Raw genomic sequence first — 19,011 nt, 5'->3', positions numbered from 1 at the left:
GTATTCAGTAATATCAACCTACAGATAGCTATTATATCTATATGTTTCTGTATTAAACTTTTCCCTTTCAGGGTGGAATTGCTTTTAAGGGTGAAAGAGGTCCCCCTGGGAACCCAGGTTTGCCAGGTCTCCCAGGGAATAGGGGGCCTATGGGCCCTCCTGGTTTTGGCCCTCCAGGCCCAGTAGGTGAAAAAGGCATACAAGGTGTGGCAGGAAATCCAGGCCAGCCAGGATTACCAGGTGAGTTTACTATGGTTGTTTTGTTGTTAATTTGGTGCTTGAAAGCAGATATCTATTCTTTTGGCCACTCTTGGCTTCTTTTCGTGAGAGATGTGTTTCCCTGGCCATTTATATTTTGGCTTTTTCATAGCTTCTTAGCAAGGGAACACAATGTGTTTTTTTTTTTTTAAGAGTGGTTTCTCTTTAAATTTTTTCTGACTGTCTTCATTGTTATTGTTAAATATGTGATACATAATGCAAAGTTTAACAAAGAATTATAATGGAAACATACATGTAGCTACCACACACGTCGAGGAACAGAACGTTGCTAGCATCCTAGAAACCCCCACCCTTCTCTCTCTGTCCTTTTCTGATCACAATCCCCATCTATTTCTCCAAAGGTAACCACTGTCCTGACTTTTGCATTATTTCCTTCCATTTACCCATATGCATCCCTAAACAGAGTACTTTAATTTGCTTCTTTTTGAACTTCATATTAATGGAATCCTGTTAAATATTTTTTATATTAACTTTGTGTATAGCTATAGTACATTCATTTTCATTGCTCGATAGTATCCCATTCTGTGTGTGTGTGTGTTTCACAGTTTATTTATCCATTCTATTGTTAATGGACAATCGAGTTATTTATAGTTCAGGCCTATCATGAATAATACTTCTATGTACATTATTGTATATATATCCTGGTGTACGTGTGCACAAACTTCTCTGAGGCAAGGATCAGCAAACTATGGCCCATGGATCAAATCTGGTCCACCACTTGTTATCATAAATGAAAGTTTTATTTGAACACATCTACACTCATTCACTATCGTCTATGGTTGCTTTGGCGCTACAACTGCAGAGTTGAGTAGTTGCTACAGAGACCATATGGCAACAAAGCCTAAAGTATTTACTGTCTGGGTCCTTTAGAGAGAAAAATTTGCCAACTCTGGGCTAAGGTATACGTTTAAGATTAGCATTTTTGAGGCATAGAATAAATGCATCTTCAGCTTTACTAGATAATCCCCGACTATGTCCAGAGCAATTGGACCAATTTATACTCCCACCAGCTGTATTGGAAATTTCTTGTTTCTCTACATCCTCGTAAACATTTTGTGTTGTCAGACTTTTATGTTTTTGCCAATATGTTGAGTATAATATATCTCATGGCAGTTTTTTTTTTCATTTATCTGATTACATTAAAGTTTAGTACCTTTTCATACGTTTATTGGACATTTGAATTTCCATTTGTGAAATGCCTATTCAAGTGTTTTGACCATTTTTTTCTATTGGATTGTTTCTTTTTCTTGTTGATTTAGAGGAATTTTTAAATATATATTCTGTGTAGTAGTTCTTTGTTAGCTATTTATTTTGCAAAATCTTCACTTACTATGGCTTGCCATTTTCACTCTCTGTATGGTGTCTTTAATGAACAGAAATCAATTTGAATGTAGTCAAATTTATCAACTTTTTCTCTCATAGTTAGTACTTTTTATGTCATGTTTAAGGAATCTGTCTTTGTCCTGAGCCTGTTTCAAGTCCCTATTTCAATTAATGAGAAGTAGGTGAACTTGGACTTTGCACACATGACACCTTAAGGTACATTAGCTACCCAAAAAACAAGTATTTTTCTTATTTACTACCATTGAATTTTTTTAGGCTCTTTTGATCTATAGTAAAAGATATTTTTATATATGCCATCTTCAATCATCAAAGCTCTTAGAGCTGTCATCTACTTTTTCTCTTTGAAATTTCATATTTCTGTTTGGTATCTTCCTTGGATATATAATATGGGGTTTTGGGTTTTTGTTAGTTTGCATTTTCAAAAGATTATAGATACTTTCCTTTTTGGTTTTTAGTTAAAGGAGATCTTTAGTCAAGTGAACACTTCTCATTCGCTATTGATTCCCTCTTGTTCTTAGGTCGTAAAGGTGATCCAGGTCAGACCATAACCCAGCCGGGGAAGCCTGGTCTGCCTGGGTTACCAGGCAGAGATGGTGAAGTAGGTCTTCCAGGTATGTGAGGAATTCATTTGACCACATCTTCAACACTTACTGGCTTCTTTCTTTGAAAGTTTCCCTTTCAAAAAACTGCTGTTTCTTTATAGGTGACCCTGGGCTCCCAGGCCAGCCAGGCTTGCCAGGAATACCCGGTAGCAAAGGGGAACCAGGTATCCCTGGAGTTGGGCTTCCTGGACCACCTGGTCCCAAAGGTATGTAGAACTGGGTAGCAGGCAGGGTAGGTTAGCTGGTTAGTATGACATTATTCTTTGCTATAGTTCGCTCAACAAATAAAATATATTAATTTTACCTTTTTTCTATATACTATAAAGAATGTAAATGAAAAATCACAGCATGTATGCACTATAATTTCATTGTCTTTAAAACAGTCGACAAGAAAATATCTAAACTAGAGATACGCAAAAATGATATATAAGCTTTAAAAATCACAGTAATTATTGTCTTTTGTGTTCATCATTGTATTTTCAGGGCTTAGAAAATTCTTGGCACATAGTGGCGCTCAATAGATATTTGTTAAATGAGTGGGTTGTATTAAACAGAAAACAGATTTATTGCATAAACGTATCCAAGTAATGTTTTATCCTAAATCATATTCTCATGATTTACTGAGATTTTTTAGGGCTGTTGCTTCAGTTCTGCTTTATTCCTCACAGAATTTATTCTAATGAATGGCAAGAAGGCGCATTGGTCGGAGAACAGTACTTAAACATGTCCTTGCTCATTTATACTAAATGACTTCAAAAGTGTCAGATTTGATTTTATGTGTATATAGGTGTGTAATATATGCAATTGTTTTTAGCTTTATTTGCACAATTATGTGATAGACCTTTTATTGTAGTATATCCAGATGTAAGCAGAAGAAAAATTTTTCTGTGTTTTTGTGTGGGATTCATTCTTTACGTTTAGTTCTATCTCATTAGTAATAGCTCTCATTTTCCTTTAGAAGAGCCTACCTTCCACACACATTAGCCCTATATGAAAATGATAAGACCATAAGGAGATTGAGTGAGAATATCAGGTATCTGTAAGGCTTGATCCTAAGTAGTCATCTAGAATGTCATTGTGGTTTTAACATCTTACCGTAGTCACTAAGCATGATTGGATAAGGTGAAAATGTGGATTTGGAAGTTTGGGTATCTTTCTTAAAGTGATATCTCTTTGGAGATTAAAAAATGAATTACCATTTTACAGGTTTTCCTGGAATTCCAGGACCTCCAGGAGCACCTGGGGCACCTGGAAGAATTGGTCTAGAAGGTCCTTCTGGGCCACCAGGCTTTCCAGGACCAAAGGTCTGGGACATTTTAGTTTATTTTTTTCCCTTTTCCTATCTCCTCTACTTTCCTTAGCTCTAGCTCTCTATTTTGACTTAGACATTATCCCAAGCCTTTACTATATAAGTAAAACTTAACTGATTATATTTTCATTTAAAATATTTAACCCCAAATAGTCCAAGAGGTCATATTTGAGGCAAAAAGAAAAAAAGTTTCGGAACCTGTTTCAGAGTGACCAATTATTTGATGAGAGGAAATGAGAGATTATAGATGAGAGAATACAGTCATCAGCTCCCTCTGTGCTTCCCTGTAGTATCACCATCCCATTTAATCTCTGTCCATGCCTGTGTGATGATTGGTTGAAATGATGTTGAATATCATGTCAAGAACTTCCCATACTATTTCCCTCTGTCCCAATTCCACCCCAGATACATAATACAAATCACTGCTATTGACTTAGTAATAATAATAATAATAATAACAACAACAACACTGTTTAAGTTACTTTCCATTCCTTTTATTATATCATAGCTAGTCTAAAATTTTCCTCAGTCAACCTTCAGCAAACTGCTGTGCTATGTAATATCCTGACTATTCCTGTATTTTCTCTGTACTTAATTAATGTAAACTTCCTGTGTTTTCATCATTACTACTTTTTTCCCACGGGAAGAACAATTGACCATGACCCCAGCTCTCATGAGAAACCACTTCTCCATTGATTAATTGATTTTATTTTATTATGAACTTTTTAAAATGAACACAAAAGTAAAAGGAATAATATGATGAACTTTCATGTAGCTGTCACTCACTAATCAAGATTTTATCATATTTGCTTCATCCATTCCTTTTTTCTTTGCTGAAGTATTTTAACCCACGTCTCAAAATTGTGTCATTTCACCTATAAATACTTCAGTATTCATCTCTAGGTAAGTGGACATTTTATAGAGAAACCACAATGCCATTATTATACATAGTCGAATTTAAAATAATCATCTAACACTCAGTATATAATCACATTTTCTCACTTGGGTTCTTTAATCTCATGCTCTCCCAGTTATCTTTTTCTTGTCCTGAAACCAGTCCAAATCATTTAATTTGTTTTACTAAGCCCTGTTTCCCATCCTTCCAGATGTTCTCTCCAACATACCAATTACTTTTCATTTAGTTATCCTAATCCCTTCCCCACAGGAAACAAAAAAGTGTTTTCTGCTTTAAATTCTCTATGGTAAACAATAAACACCAAGAAAGTCATGGGAGTATTTTTTGTGTTTTGTCATGTGTATACTCAAGGGGGAGCCAGGATTTGGGCTACCTGGGCCACCTGGACCTCCAGGACTCCCAGGTTTCAGAGGAACACTTGGTCCAAAAGGGGATCGTGGTTTCCCAGGACCTCCAGGTCCTCCAGGACGCGCTGGCTTGGATGGGCTACCTGGACCAAAAGGTATGGAGGCTTTTGCTACTTTGCAATTTGCTTTTAACTTTTATAGAAATTGAAACTGTTGGAAAGTTCATAGACGATAAGTCCAATTAAGTAGAAAGCCTATGCTTCCACTTTGTCACTGTTTTTGTTTCTTCAACCTCCATTGACTTTTTTTGTGTTTTATTTCATTAAACAGATGATATAATCATATATGTATAAAAGTAACACTGAGGAGTCTTCCTTTTACCCCATTTCCATTCACTCTGCTCCTCCTCATCCCATATGTAACCATTTTTTAGTTATTTATCCTTCTAGTGTTCCTTCATACAAACCAATAAGAATATATATATATATATATATATATATATATATATATATATTTGTGTGTGTGTGTGTGTGTGTGTGTGTGTGTGAGGAGGACTAGCCTTGAGCTAACATCCAATGCCAATCCTCCTCTTTTTGCTGAGGAAGACTGGCCCTGGGCTAACATCCATGCCCATCTCTACTTTATATGGGACGCCACCACAGCATGGCTTGACAAGCGGTGCATCGGTGTGTGCCTGGGATCTGAACCTGCGAAGCCCGGACTGCTGCAGCGGGGCACACAAACTTAACCGCTATGCCACTGGGCCGGCCCCAGAATATATATTTTTATTTCCTACCTTTCTCAAAAGATAGAGTACTACTTTTTGACCTTTTGCACTTTATTTACTTCACTTAACTTTATATCCTAGAGATCACACCATTATAAGTACATAGAGATCTTGATTTTTTAAAAATAGCTGCCTAGTATTGAATTGCTTGGGTATACCATAATTTATTCTACTAGTTGCTAGTTGCTATATTGGGTTTTTGACAATCTTTTCTTATTAGAAATAATGCCACAGTGAATAATCTTCCCGACATGTTATTCATATGTGTACAGGTGTAATAGTAAAATAGGATAATGAAAATGGATTTTCTGAATGGAAGGGTAAACGCATCTCTAGATGTTGTCAGATTCCTCTCCATTTGCACCATTTTACACTCCCAACAGCAATGTATGAGTGTGCTTGTTTCCTCACAGCCTTGCTAAGTGAGTATGTTGACAAACTCTTGGATTTTTGTCAACTTGATGGAAGTAAGTATCTCAGTATAGTTTTTTTAAACATTTTATTGTGAAAATTTTCAAACACAGAAAAATTAAAAGAATTGTACAGTGAAAGCCCATATATCCACCACCTGGATTCCACAATTAACATTTTATCTCCCTGCCAACAATTTATTTTTAAAATTTTCATATACCCGGCAAAGTAGAAAGAATTTTACAGTGGCTATTACATACCCATCATTGATATTTTACTATACATGATTTGTCACATATCTATCCATCCCTTTCTCCATCCATTGACTTTTATGCATTTCGAAGTAAATTGCGACAGTAGTACATTTCTCCCTAAATACTTCAGCATGTATAACATAGCTACAATGCTATAGTTCTTTTTCTTTTGATATAAAATTCACATTAAAGGAGATGCACAAATTTTAAGGGTACATTTGCTGGATTTTCACAAATGCATAAACCTGTATAACCAAATCCTTATGAAGATATAATCCTAGAAATTTCCCTTTTGCCCCTTTCCTCAGTCCCTACCCCAACATACACAGTGGTAAATATACTGTAATGATTTTTTTTATCATAAATTAATTTTACCTGTTCTAAACTCCATATGGAATCATAGAGTATGTAATTTCTTTGTAAGGCTTCTTTCACTCAGAATATTGTTTCTGAGATCCATTCATGTTGTTGTGTTTATCAGTAGTTCTTTATTTTTTATTATTGAGTATTTAATGGTATAAATGTTCCAAAGTTTATTTATCCATTCTCCGTTGATGGACACTTGGACTGTGTCAAGTTTTTGGATATTGTGAGTGAAGCTGTTAAGAACATTCTTTTATAAGCCTTTTTATGGATATGTGCTTTCATTTTGCTTGGGTAAATACCTAAAAGTATAATTGTTGGGTCGTAAGATAGGTATATGTTACTTGTATAAGAAACTGCTAGAGGGACCGGCCTGGTGGCACAAGTGGTTGAGTGCGTGCGCTCCGCTGCGGTGGCCCAGGGTTTGCTGGTTCGGATCCCGGGCATGCACCGACGCACCGCTTGTTGAGCCATGCTCTGGTGGCGTCTCGTATAAAGTGCAGGAAGATGGGCATGGATGTTAGCCCAGGGCCAGTCTTCCTCAGCAAAAAAAAAAAAAAAAAAAAAAAGAGGAGGATTGGCAGATGTTAGCTCAGGGCCCATCTTCCTCACATACACAAAAAAAGAAACTGCTAGACCTTTTTCCAAAATGGTTGTACCTTTTTAAACTCGCATTAATGTGGTATGCAAGTTTCAATTGTTCCACATTCTCTCCAACATTTGTTGTTATTGGTCTTTTCATTTTTGAATTTTGGTAGGTGTTTTGGTAACATATTTTGGTTTTAGTTTGCATTTTCCCGATGACCAATGATATTGACCCCTTTTTACATGTACTGTTGGATTATTTAGACATTCAAATATTTTTCCCATTTTAAAATATGGGTTGTTTCTCTTTTGATTGTTAAATTAAAAGTTATCTTTATATATCCTGCATATTGGTCCTTTGTCAAATATATGTTTATAAGTATTTTTTCCCTATCTGGTTTGCCTATTCATTTTCTTATCAGTGTATTTTGATAAACAAATATTTAATTTTATTGATGTTTCATTTGTCAATTATTTTCTTACATGATTATTATTTTTTGTGTTTTGTCTAAGAAATCTTTCCTTGTCCCAAAGTTATAAAGATATTCTGTGTTTTATTTTGTGTTTTATAGTTTTAGCTTTTATGTTTAAGACTATTATCCATCTCAAACAATTTTTATTCAGCATCATTTGTTTAAAATAGCTCCCTCCTCACTGGATTAATTTGGTGTCTGTGTCAAAAATCAAATGACCATATATATATGGGTCTATTTCTATGCTATCAGTTCTACTTACCTATTTTTACTATCCTTAAGTCAGTACCAACTGTTTATATTACAGTAGCTTTATACCAAGACTTGATATCAAGTATCGTAAGTCCTCCAACTTTGTTCTTTTTTAAAAAAATTTCTTTGGATATACTAGGTCCTTTGTCTTTACTCTCAGGGTACTTTAAATTTGTATTTCCATTATAAGTGAAATTGACCGTCTTTTCATATGTTTAAGAGACATATATATTTTTTCCTGTAAACTGCTCATGTCCTTTTGTCATTTCTCTATTGATTTCTTCTACCTCCTTGATTTTGTTTCCTCTAATTATATATAGTAATAGAATTAGCCTAGCTGGTTTGGCAATTGTTTTGTCCTTTCTGGTTAGCAAGGAACTGAACTCTCCTGGTCAATGTTTTGGTCCTCAGAGAATAATCTGAACAGCTGCATGCTCCTGAAACATGTTGGATTGAGTCCTATTAAAGCAATAAGACAGCATAGCCCAATTTAACCAGGCTAGATTCTGCCAGCAAAAGCCCCAAACAAGCCCAATACAAATTCTTATTAGATAAGCTCTTTTAAAAATACGTTTCATCTTTGAGTAAACAATCTGGCCAGCTATAACTGTAACACTCATAGTTACAGGTAGTGTTTCCCATCAGTTATCTCCAGCTTAGACCTGTCACCCCACAAATTGCAGATAGAGACATTCCAAATAATAAACTATGTGGCAAACAGTTTCCCTATGGAAATTACTTACTCACTATTCTTTGTTTATAAAAATGTCATTGAGACAGGGGTTGGGAAGAAATGGGTTGAAGCCTATTTTAAACATCAACTTCTTAGTAGGCATATGGCTAATATTTGAAAGGAAGTGTAGGATCCTCATATCCTAATAGGAATAATTCTCAAATATTAAAACCCCAGTATAGTTCCTAAGAGGCTAGAAGAAAAAGAATTTGGAATTTTCTGCTATGTAATTCCTTCATTCCTCAAACATTTATTATGTTCTTATTCTGTGCCAGGTACTACTGGAGTCACTAGAAAGACAAAGGCATAGGGCCGGCCCCGTGGCTTAGTGCTTAAGTGCGCACGCTCCGCTACTGGCGGCCCGAGTTCGGATCCCGGGCGCACACCAACGCACCGCTTCTCCGGTCATGCTGAGGCCGCGTCCCACATACAGCAACTAGAAGGATGTGCAACTATGACATACAACTATCTACTTGGGCTTTGCGGAAAAAAAGGAGGAGGATTGGCAATAGATGTTAGCTCAGAGCTGGTCTTCCTCAGCAAAAAGAGGAGGATTACCATGGATGTTAGCTCAGGGCTGATCTTCCTCACACACACACACACACACACACAAAAAAGATAGAAACACAAAGGCATAGGCTCTGCTCTTGAAGATATCAGAGATTGCTGTCTACTGTAAGAAAATCTAGGTGGCATTACTATGATAGTGGTTATCTCAACGGGAACTTTTATGAATATGTATCGCTAATGTTTTGGATCAATAGACCACAGTCAAAACTCAGCAAGCAGATTACAATGAAAGTTCACCCGCCAGACACACTTATACCAGTGGCTGACTATTAGAACTTAGTAACTAAACTATAGGAGAGATTAATGCAGCACTTTCAAAGCAACATAGTGACCAATAGTAAATTAATAAGGCTAATATCCATCAGCAAAGAAGTATATGAGGATGAAAATGTGCTTAAGACTGAACATTAGAATCAGATTAGACAAAAAAGAAAAAAGAAGATAACTTTGGAAGCATTCAGTTTGCCTCATATATTACTTTTGTTCTGGGCCTCATCTAAGGTGCCTTGAGAAGCTTCATATGGGAGATGACACTTAAACTGAGTCTTTAGGGAAAGGTGTTCCAGGTAGCAAGAGTAATGAGCAAAAGTATCATTGTGACTAATAGATTAGTGTGTTTAGAAATATTTAAAGAAATAAAAACTAAAATATAATTTGCAAAAAAATCTATATCATATCTAGAAATTAATAAAACAAAATGTGCCTAATGTATTTGGAGAAAAAATTAAAACTCTATTATTAACAACTTAAAAAGGGTAGAATTAATTGGGTAATAAATTATGTATGTGGATAGGATGACTCAATGATGTCATCTCTCCCCAAATTTGTCTGTAAATATAATGCATTTTCAATGAGAATTCAAGTAGGACAAGTAGACCAATATAGTAGAAGGAGTTGAGAAACATACTCATGTATATACAGAAACTTGGCATTTCATAGTAATATCATCATTAGTCAGTAGGGAAAGAATAGAGTCTTTAAAAGTTGGTGGTGAGTAAATGGTCTCAACAAAATAAATCGCTAATGCACAATATATTAAAAAAGTAATTAAAATCATAAATATGAAAAGCAAAATTAAAAGACTATTATGAGAAAATGTGGAAGACAGGGAAAGACAGATTTCTGTGGCACCTTAAGATTATACAACTTTGGCAGCTCTCTTTTATAAATAGAATATAAAATTACAAATAGAGAATTGGGATATTGTAATGCCCAACATCTGCTGGTTTTCAGTCCACCTAGACTTTTCATGCTCCATCAACTATCATGGGCCATACTTGGTATTGGCTTCATGTGGAAGGATACAAGGATAGGATGTACAATATTCTAGCATGGCAATGTCAGGAGTTTCTCTTCAGCATAACTCCTCAACATTGACATTTATAGAACATTCCACTCAATAAGAGCAGAAAATACATTCTTTTCACGCACACATGGAGCATTTACCATGATAGACCATAATCTGGGCCCTAAAACAGACTTTGACAAATTAAAAATATTGAAGTCATATAGTAGATTCTCTTACCATAACAGATTTAACAAGAAATCAGTAATAGAAAGCTATCTGAGAAAATCCTGACATATTGAGAAAATAACCAAAAGACTTCTTAAAAAAACATAGATCAAAGGGGACATCACTATGAAAACTAGAAAGTATTTTGAATTGAATGAAAATGAAAATAAAACATATCAAAATTTGTAAGATGCAGATAAGTGATTAGAAAAAAATTCATATATGAAAAATTTTTATTAGAAAAAAAGAACAATGTCAAATAAATTATTTAACTTTTCACCTTAAGAAATTAGATAAGGAAAGCCAAATAAAAAGAAGACAATCAGAAGATAGAGCAAAATAACAGAGCAAATATCAATGAAATTGAAAACTGAAAAACAGTAGAAAAATTTTCTGAGACCAAATGAGATTCTTTGAAAAGATTAATAAAATGGATACACTGGGCCGGCCCCGTGGCTTAGTGGTTAAGTGCACACGCTGCGCTGGTGGTGGCCCGGGGTTCGGATCCCAGGCGCGCACCGACGCACCACTTCTCTAGCCACAATGAGGCTGCATCCCACATACAGCAACTAGAAGGATGTGCAACTATGACATACAACTAGCTACTGGGGCTTTGGGGGGAAAAAAAATTAAAACATAAAATTAAAAAAATTAAAATGGATACACTTCTAGCCAAGCCAACCAAGAAAAAAAGAGCAGAGACACTTGATACCAATATTAGGAATGAAAGAAGGGGCATCATACAGACCCTACAGACATTAAAAGAATAACAAGGGAGTATAATAAATAACTATATGCCCATAAATTTGACAACTTAGGTGAAATGAATGAATTTCTTGAAGGATACAAACTATTGAAGCTCACTTCAGAAGAAATAGACAATCCAGATATTTATTAAAGAAATTGAGTTTGTAGTTAAAATCCTGCCAATGAAGAAAACTACAGGTCCAGATGGCATCACTGGTAAATTCTAACAAACATTTAAAGAAGCAATACCACCAGTTCCACACAATCTCTTCCCAAGGATAGAAGTGGATGGGTTGCTTCCCAACCATTATATGAGGTCAGCTTTACCCTGATATCAAAACCAGGCAAAGACATAAGAAAAGAAAGCTATAGCCCAATATCTCTCATGAACATAGATGTAAAAATCCTTGAGAAAATATTAGCAAGTCAAATCTAACAATATATAAAAAGGATTATACACTACAACCAAGTAAGGTGTATCCTCAGAATACAAGGCTGATTTGAAAAGCAGTGTAATTTGCTATATCAATAATCTGAAGAAGAAAAACTATATTATCATCTCAATAGATGCTGAAAATTATTTGACAAAATTCAATATCCATTCTGAGAAAGTATTCTTGGAAAATTAGGAATAAAAGGGAACTTCCTTTGCATGATAAAGGACATTTACAAAAAACTTGATCCATTATATTTAGTGGTGAAAGACTGACTGCTTTTCCCTGAAGATATGGAACAACACAAAGATGTCCTTTCTTACCACTCCTTTTCAGTATCTACTGGAAATCCCGTAAGGTAGTGAAATGCTATAAGGCAAGAAAAAGAAATAAAAGGCATACAGATTGGAAAGGCAGAAGTAAAACTATCTCTATTCATAGATGACATGATTTTTCTATGTAGAAAATCTTAAGGAATCTACAAAAAAGGTCCTAGAACTAGGAAGTGAATTTAGTAGAGTCATGGGTATACAAGGCGAATATACAAAAATGAACTATATTTCTATATACTAGCAATGAACAATTAGAAATGAAAATTAAACAAAAACAATATTATTTAAAATAGCATCAAATAACATGAAGTACTTAGGTATAGCTCTAACAAAATATGTGCAGGATGTACATGTGGAAAACTAGAAAACACATGGCAAAAATCAAAGATCCAAATAAATGGAAAAATATTTTGTGTTCTTGAATTGGAAGGCTCAATATTGTTAAGATATCAGTTTTCTCCATATTGATCCATAGATTGAACATATTCCTGAGCAAAACTCAGCAGTAGTTTCTTTTTCTAAAATTTATCTGCAAAAGCAAAGGACCTAGAATAGCCAAGGCAATTTGAGAAAGAATTACAGAGTTGGAGGATTCATAGTACTTAATTTCAAAACTTAATATAAAGCCACAGTAATTAAGATAGTGTGGTATATGTGAAATGATAGACACATAATGGAACATAATAAGGAGCCCAAAAATAGACCTACACAAGTGGAGTTTTGACAAAGTTGCAAAGGCAATTTCAATAGAAAAGTAAGTCTTTTCAACAAATGGTGCTAAATCAATTGGACATCCATATGCAAAAACAAAACAAAAAAAGACGAACCTTGATCCATACTTCATAACTTGTACAAAAATTAACTCAAAATGGATCATAAACCTAAATACAAGACCTAAAATTATAAAACCTTTGGAACAGAAACAGGCAAACATTTTCTATAAAGGGCCGAATAGTAATTATTTTAGTCTTTGTGAGCCACCTATAGTTTCTGTCACATAATCTTTTTTTGTTACAGCCTTTAAAAATATAGAAACCATTCTTAGCTCACAGGCAGTTCAAAATCAGGCCTACAGGTCAAATTTAGCCCACAAGCAGTACTTTATTGTACCTTGGTTTAGATAAAAGCATAGCAGAAAATCTGTGTGATTGTAGGTTTGGCAAAGAGTTGTTAAATACAACACCAAAAGAACAATCCATAAAATAAAAAAATTGACAAATTTGACTTCATTAAAATGAAAGATACTTTCATCTCATTTATCTGACAAAGGACTTATAACCAGAATATATAAAGAACTCTCAAAAGTCAATAATAAGGAAACAACCAAATTTAAAGAATATAGTTGGAAATATGGGCAAAAAATTTGTACAGGTACTTCACCAAAGATACCTGAATGACTAATAAGCACACACAAAGAATCTCAATATAATTAGTCATCTAGGAAATATGAGTTAAAACTACAATAAGATACCACTTCCTGTCCTATCAGAACAGGCTTCAAAAAAGAAGGAAAACTGACAATAATAAGTGCTTCCAAGAATATAGTGTAACTAGAACTCTCATATATGCTATTTAAAATGCAAAATGGTACAGCCACTTGGAAAATCAGTTGAGCAATTTCGTATAAACATACCCTTACCACACTGACCCAGCAATCCCACACCTAGTTATATATCCAAGAAAAATGTAAACCTTCACATAAAACCCTGTAGATCAATATTCATAGCAGCTTTATTCATAATCCACAAGAACTGGAAACAGCCCAAATGTCCTTCAGCTGGTGAAGAGATGAACAAATCATGGCATATTCACATAATGGAATATTATCCGGCAATAAAAAGTAGCAAACTACTGATACATACAACAACATGTGTGAATCTCAATGCGTTATGTTAAGCGAAAGAAGACATACTCAAAAGGCTACATACTGTATGATTGCATTTATATGATATTCTGGAAAAGGAAAAACTTTAAGACATAAAATAGATCAGCAGTTGCCAGAGAATTATGATGTGTGGGTGGCTGGGTGGGGGGGGCTGACTCCAACCAGGCACAGAGAGCCTTTTGGGTTGATGGAACAGTATCTATATCTATCTTCTATATCTTGATTTTGGTGGTGATTGTGTGACTATATACATTTATCAAAACTCATCAAGATGTACATTAAAAGGTGAATTTTAGTATATATAAATTTTTTAAAGTAAGAGGGACAGACAGAAGATAGACAATGAAGTTTCTAAGGTCAAAGAGATGTTTTACTGATGGTGGGAGAGGCTTGAGCATGTTTGTAGGCCATGGGCCCAAGTTAGTAAATAGGAAGATGTTAAAGGTTATCTACCTTAAAGTTGATTTGAAAACATATTTTAAACATATAAATAAATACTTGCCCAAGATAAGTTGCAAGAAAAAGAAATGTGTGGTTTGTAATATTTTGTACTATTTTGTGAGGTTGATTTAAGTACTGAAGTTGAGTGCTCAGCATAAGTTAAATTACAAGTCTATAACTTTTAATGGATTCCCTATCATCTGCTCTGGGTACTTGTGCATACTTTTCTTGCTTAGTGAATGGATAGCTTTTCAAGATCCCTGCTTAATGTGATGGGTATTTCACATGGGTATTGTGGTTCCTAAGGACTAGTGACTCAGCTGTTGTTGTTGTTTTTAATATCTAAACTGTATTTATTTCTTAAAGGTGACGTTGGACCAAATGGACAACCTGGGCCAATGGGACCTCCTGGGCTACCAGGAATAGGTGTTCAGGGACCACCAGGGCCACCAGGAATTCCTGGACCAATAGGTCAACCTGGTAAGATTAGAGTAAATGTGCCTTTTTTTTTTTATGAGGAAGATTAGCCCTGAGCTAACATCCGGTGCCAATCCTCCTCTTTTCGCTGAGGGAGATTGGCCCTGGGCCAACATCCGTGCCCATCTTCGTCCACTTTATATGGGACGCCGCCACAGTGTGGTTTGACAAGCGGTGCGTCAGTCTGCGCCCGGGATCTGAACCCACGAACCCCAGGCCGCCGAAGCGGAACACGTGAATCCAACCGCTTCACAACTGGGCTGGCCCTAAATGTGCATTTTTGTAGCGCTCATTGTATAGAAGTTGGTTAGCTCATCAATAAAGTGCAACATATGTAACAGTCTTCCAGAAAACAGATTTGAGAGGTAACATGTCTACTTGTATAATTTTGTAAAAGTGAAAAAGTACAGCTCACTGCATAAGAGTTACTTTAATCCCTGATATTTTGCCTCCCTGTTCATTTAAATTTGATCTATTAACAATAATGCAATTTAACAATTGCAGAATGTTGCTGTGGCAACATTAAATGGAACATTTAATCATTCTTTAATTCACATGAACACATCAGATGACTTAAAACGCACAGTTCAGATTTACATACATTGACTTTGAAAGAGTGGAAATATATCTTCTGACCTTAAACGGCAATAGGTATTTTGTTAGTTATTGTGCTAAAAATCTAGAAACACCAATTAACAATATAAAAAGCATGGAAAGTAAAGATTATTTTTGTTTTATGTCCTGTGTAAAAAATTTCTTTTTGGAACATTGTACCTTTTTTTAATAGCCCCTAACATTAGTTACTACTAACTTAAAAATAAGAAAACTTACAGTGTTGCTTTGAACCGGGTTGTTAAAAAGTAGCTGCTTCAACACTCATGAAAAAACCATTCTGTCCAACTAGGATAGCAGAGGGATCTTGAGAAAAAACAATTAATTTTTAGGTTTGGCCATGATAGTCTTGGCCTGCTGTTCCACAAAGGTGGCTAAAATGAATTTATCATTTCTGTTGTGTTTTATATTTCTTTTATTTCCCAAAATTGCTTGAGGTTTTGGAAGCATGTTGAATTCTTACATCACAGCTGAGCAAGAATAAAAAGAGAACACTGTTAATAGCAATCTGAACAAATTAAAAATACATTTATTTGTGCTTTATGCTTTTTCAAATTTTGCTAATAGTCTGCAATGTTTCACTCATCTAATGTTCTCTCTTTCTCTTTTTGACTGATGGATACATAGATATATTGGTTTATAAAGTTTAGATAGGTTGGGCAGGGGGGAAAGTAATGGTGCTGAACTTAACCTCTTCTCTCTCTCTGTAAATGTATACTTTGCCTTAGATTTCAAGATCTTAACTAATATGGCTCAACAAACAAATGAAGTTAACAGCAACTGGCATGACAACGTATTGAATGCACTCTTATTAATATAGAAATGTTCTCAAATCACAATTTTTTTTACCACAGGATGGACCACAATTTATGTTTGATACTTGCTGCATATACAGTCATGTACTGCTTAACGACGGGGATCTGTTCTGAGAAACGAATCATTAGGCGATTTCGTCCTTGTGTGAACATCATAGAGTGTACTTACACAAACCTAGTTGGTATAGCCTACTACACACCTAGGCTATATGGTACTAATCTTATGGGACTACCATTGTATATGTGGTCTGTTGTTGACCGAAACAGTCGTTGTGTGGCACATGACTGTATTCACTTTTTAAGTAAGTTTTATTTATACCACCAAAGCAGAATATTATCTTAGCCCATTTCAAAAATATCATAATTTCTGTTCATACATTTTAATAACAGGGTGATCAGCAAGGTTATTACTAATATCTTGATACACCTGACTTATACCACAAGACTGAAATTCTAACTACCAATGTTTTTTTTTAAGAAGAAGCTTATTTAATATACTTGCTGTGTTTCATTTTGCAATAGAAAAGTTAATGCAAGGTATCCTATATTGTCATCTCTCAAGTGTAACATTTTCACATTATGCTTTTCAGGCTTTTCTTTTGACTCTAGTTTTCTGCTATTATTTAATTAAGCTTTACTATTTTTCATTCTCTTTTCCAATGCTTGTTTATAAATTAAGGACCTGTTGAATATCAATTCCTCATTTGACAGTAGGGAAATAAAAGAAAAAAAAATGCCAAGGGACAAGAAGCAAAATGCTTTTCATCCAGTGTTCTAGTAACCCAGGCAATGGGTTCCAGGAAATGGAAGTTGTTGATTCTTGTTATTTGATCTGGCCATTAGTGAGAAGATTACTGCTTTAGTGAATCTTTTTAAAGGTCATTTAAATACACTCAATTCCATGTCCACAGATCATACCCTAACCTGAGCCAAATGTGTTCTAATACTTGCCCAGTCTCAGGAAAAAGTGTGTGACAGAATCAGTTAAAGCTCATCACCACTAATGTGAATCAAAGAAACAAGGAATTAGTCATGTCATTTTCATAGATTGAGAGCACATTATATAGTTTTCTAAGTTTTGTTTGGCTATAAAACCCTTGGGCAGTGTGTGTGTGTGTGAGTTCTCATAGATAATACATGTTTTTGAAATTTTCCTTTTTTTCTATTAACTGGTTCCATTTGGCTGCCAATAAATTTAGAGCCTCTATACATTGCTAACGAACTTAGCTTCTATAGATATATCCATATAATTCCTGATATTGAATAAGGAGATGCAGCAGAGCTTTTGAATTTATGTTAACTTTCTTCATCCTGGATTTTACCAGGATGCCTATTCCTGATAGTATTCATGGAAAAGATCTATGCTGTGAAAAGTACAGCATAATATCTGTTATTACTAGTAATAATAACAATGAAGAAAGAAATCTTTGCCTAATACATGGGTTTAATCATAGTCATCCACTAATAATTATTGAATTCTCTGTACCTAACCTTAAGCTCTGTACTTAACCTTAAGCTCCAACCAAACTTTAGGAGCTTAAATTCCAAAATGATTATTGAAAGCAATATAAAGATCAGAGATACACAAGAGTGTAAAGCTAATCTTCATCAAGGAGTATTACTTTTTGTGACTGTAAATGTTTTATTGTGTCTCTATTGGCAAATACATTTCATTTATAGAATATGCTATATGAAAATCTGAGTGAATGCCTAAAAAAAGGTTCTTTACTCGTTACTAATATATGATAGTAGTGAATCAATATCTAATAACTTCTATTTGTAGACTTTTTTCTTCTAATCTTTACATGCTTAGTTTTGTTTCCTAACCTGATTAATCTTTCTGCAACTTGCTTCTGCTTGGGTGGCTCATCTTGCTGCTGAACTGTAACTCCCTACCTCTTGAACTTCAGGTCTATCAGGTACTGTAGTTCTTTCTCAAAAGCCGTATCTTAAAGTAAAGCTTTAAACATGGAAAACAAATAAGATTTTTCCAGATTTAAGTCTTTGGTTTCTTTTCATTATTTTGTAGAACTGCTCTCTTGAAGCATATTTCAAAGGACAAATTAGTTATCTTGAAAACTCAGCTATTAAAAAACTACCTGGGCTATAATATAACAATAGGCAGTGATCCATATAGAGCTATAATAGTGCTCATTATTAGTTATTTCATCATACTTTGCAAATATAATAATATAAAATCTCTCTTTCCTTTTTATAGTATTTTACTATGAAATGGCAGCATTGGAACCATTACCACTGTGCCAACTAAATGGAATTCTCTAATCTTCAGATTGAATTTTATCAGCTTAAGGACATGCTGGTGTATAATATCTAACAGAACTTAAAATCCCAGCATCTTGCTCTCTTATAAAAATAATTGCCTATGGATCTTCAACAACAGAAATTAGATCTTATTGTTGAAGGGACATTTGGAATGGTCACCTGGCAGCCCCTAGCTTCCAATCAGTTACTGCATATCCCCATTTAACAAAGGAGGACCAACAACATTAAGTGACTCTCTAAGTCACAT

At 34.8% G+C, this 19,011-nt stretch overlaps 1 protein-coding gene across 1 annotated transcript in view; it reads left to right on the top strand.

Moving 5' to 3' along the window:
• Positions 1-19,011, top strand: part of COL4A5 (collagen type IV alpha 5 chain) — a 228,084-nt gene that overhangs the window by 141,292 nt on the left and 67,781 nt on the right. Inside the window, exons 25-30 of the mRNA XM_004440476.3 lie at positions 72-240; positions 2,142-2,234; positions 2,327-2,431; positions 3,432-3,529; positions 4,802-4,952; positions 14,944-15,057. Of these exons, the coding sequence (XP_004440533.1) occupies positions 72-240; positions 2,142-2,234; positions 2,327-2,431; positions 3,432-3,529; positions 4,802-4,952; positions 14,944-15,057 (730 nt within the window). The remainder of the gene's footprint in view (positions 1-71; positions 241-2,141; positions 2,235-2,326; positions 2,432-3,431; positions 3,530-4,801; positions 4,953-14,943; positions 15,058-19,011) is intronic.

This window comes from Ceratotherium simum, chromosome X (assembly GCF_057802395.1).
Source record: "Ceratotherium simum simum isolate JZ-2026a chromosome X, ASM5780239v1, whole genome shotgun sequence".
Lineage (NCBI taxonomy): Eukaryota > Metazoa > Chordata > Mammalia > Perissodactyla > Rhinocerotidae > Ceratotherium > Ceratotherium simum.
This window is presented reverse-complemented; position numbering and strand designations above follow the sequence as displayed.